The sequence below is a fragment of the Chaetura pelagica genome, unplaced genomic scaffold, assembly GCF_000747805.2.
Source record: "Chaetura pelagica isolate M959 unplaced genomic scaffold, ChaPel_1.0 scaffold79, whole genome shotgun sequence".
Classification (NCBI taxonomy): Eukaryota; Metazoa; Chordata; class Aves; order Apodiformes; family Apodidae; genus Chaetura; species Chaetura pelagica.
Window position 1 is genome coordinate 2,222,485 of NW_009969339.1, and position 614 is coordinate 2,223,098.

The window sequence follows — 614 nt, forward strand, 5'->3', positions numbered from 1 at the left end:
GCCCCGGGCAGCCGAGGGGCGAGGAGCCTCCGCCTGCCCGCGGCACTTACCGATGTCGGAGTTGCAGAAAGCGTCCTGCGGGTGGATGGGGACGCAAGTGCAGGACTCCACCACCAAGTCCCGCAGGCTCCAGCTGCACAGGAACACGACGAGGAAGCTCAGCCACGCCGTCATGTTGCCTCCACGCTCCCTCCCGACGTGCCTCCTGGCTTCTGCGGAGCAGGAGGGCAGCGCCTGCTCTTTCTGTTCCCCTGACTTTACCCTGCCTTCCTAACAGCGACCGACGGACTTGGCCGGCCGACTGACGGGCTGACTGACGGGCTGACTGACGGGCTGACTGACGGGCTGACTGACGGGCTGACTGACGGGCTGACTCCTCGCACTGCCCCCCTCTCTCTCTCGCCGGGCTGGGCAGGACGGTGCAGGAGCCTGAGCAGGGCACGGCAGGTCCGCGGCTCCCGGCGGGTGCGGTGCTCGCCCGAGGGGTGCGGAGCGGAGCGGAGCTGCGCTGCGGCGGGGCCGGTGCGGGGAGTTATAGCCTCGATCGCGCCCTCTCGGGCTCGGGACCAATGAGAGCCCCGCATGAACTCATCGGCGGGGGTGGGCGGAGAGGA

General features: G+C 69.7%; 2 protein-coding genes across 3 annotated transcripts in view; one reads left to right on the forward strand and one right to left on the reverse strand.

The window, feature by feature from the left end:
• Positions 1–262, reverse strand: part of TIMP3 (TIMP metallopeptidase inhibitor 3) — a 36,344-nt gene extending 36,082 nt beyond the window's left edge. The window contains exon 1 of the mRNA XM_010005778.1: positions 51–262. Within this exon, the coding sequence (XP_010004080.1) occupies positions 51–174 (124 nt within the window). The 5' untranslated portion in view covers positions 175–262. The remainder of the gene's footprint in view (positions 1–50) is intronic.
• SYN3 (synapsin III) overlaps positions 1–614 on the forward strand; it is a 179,259-nt gene that overhangs the window by 89,421 nt on the left and 89,224 nt on the right. The gene's annotated exons all lie outside the window — the stretch shown is intronic.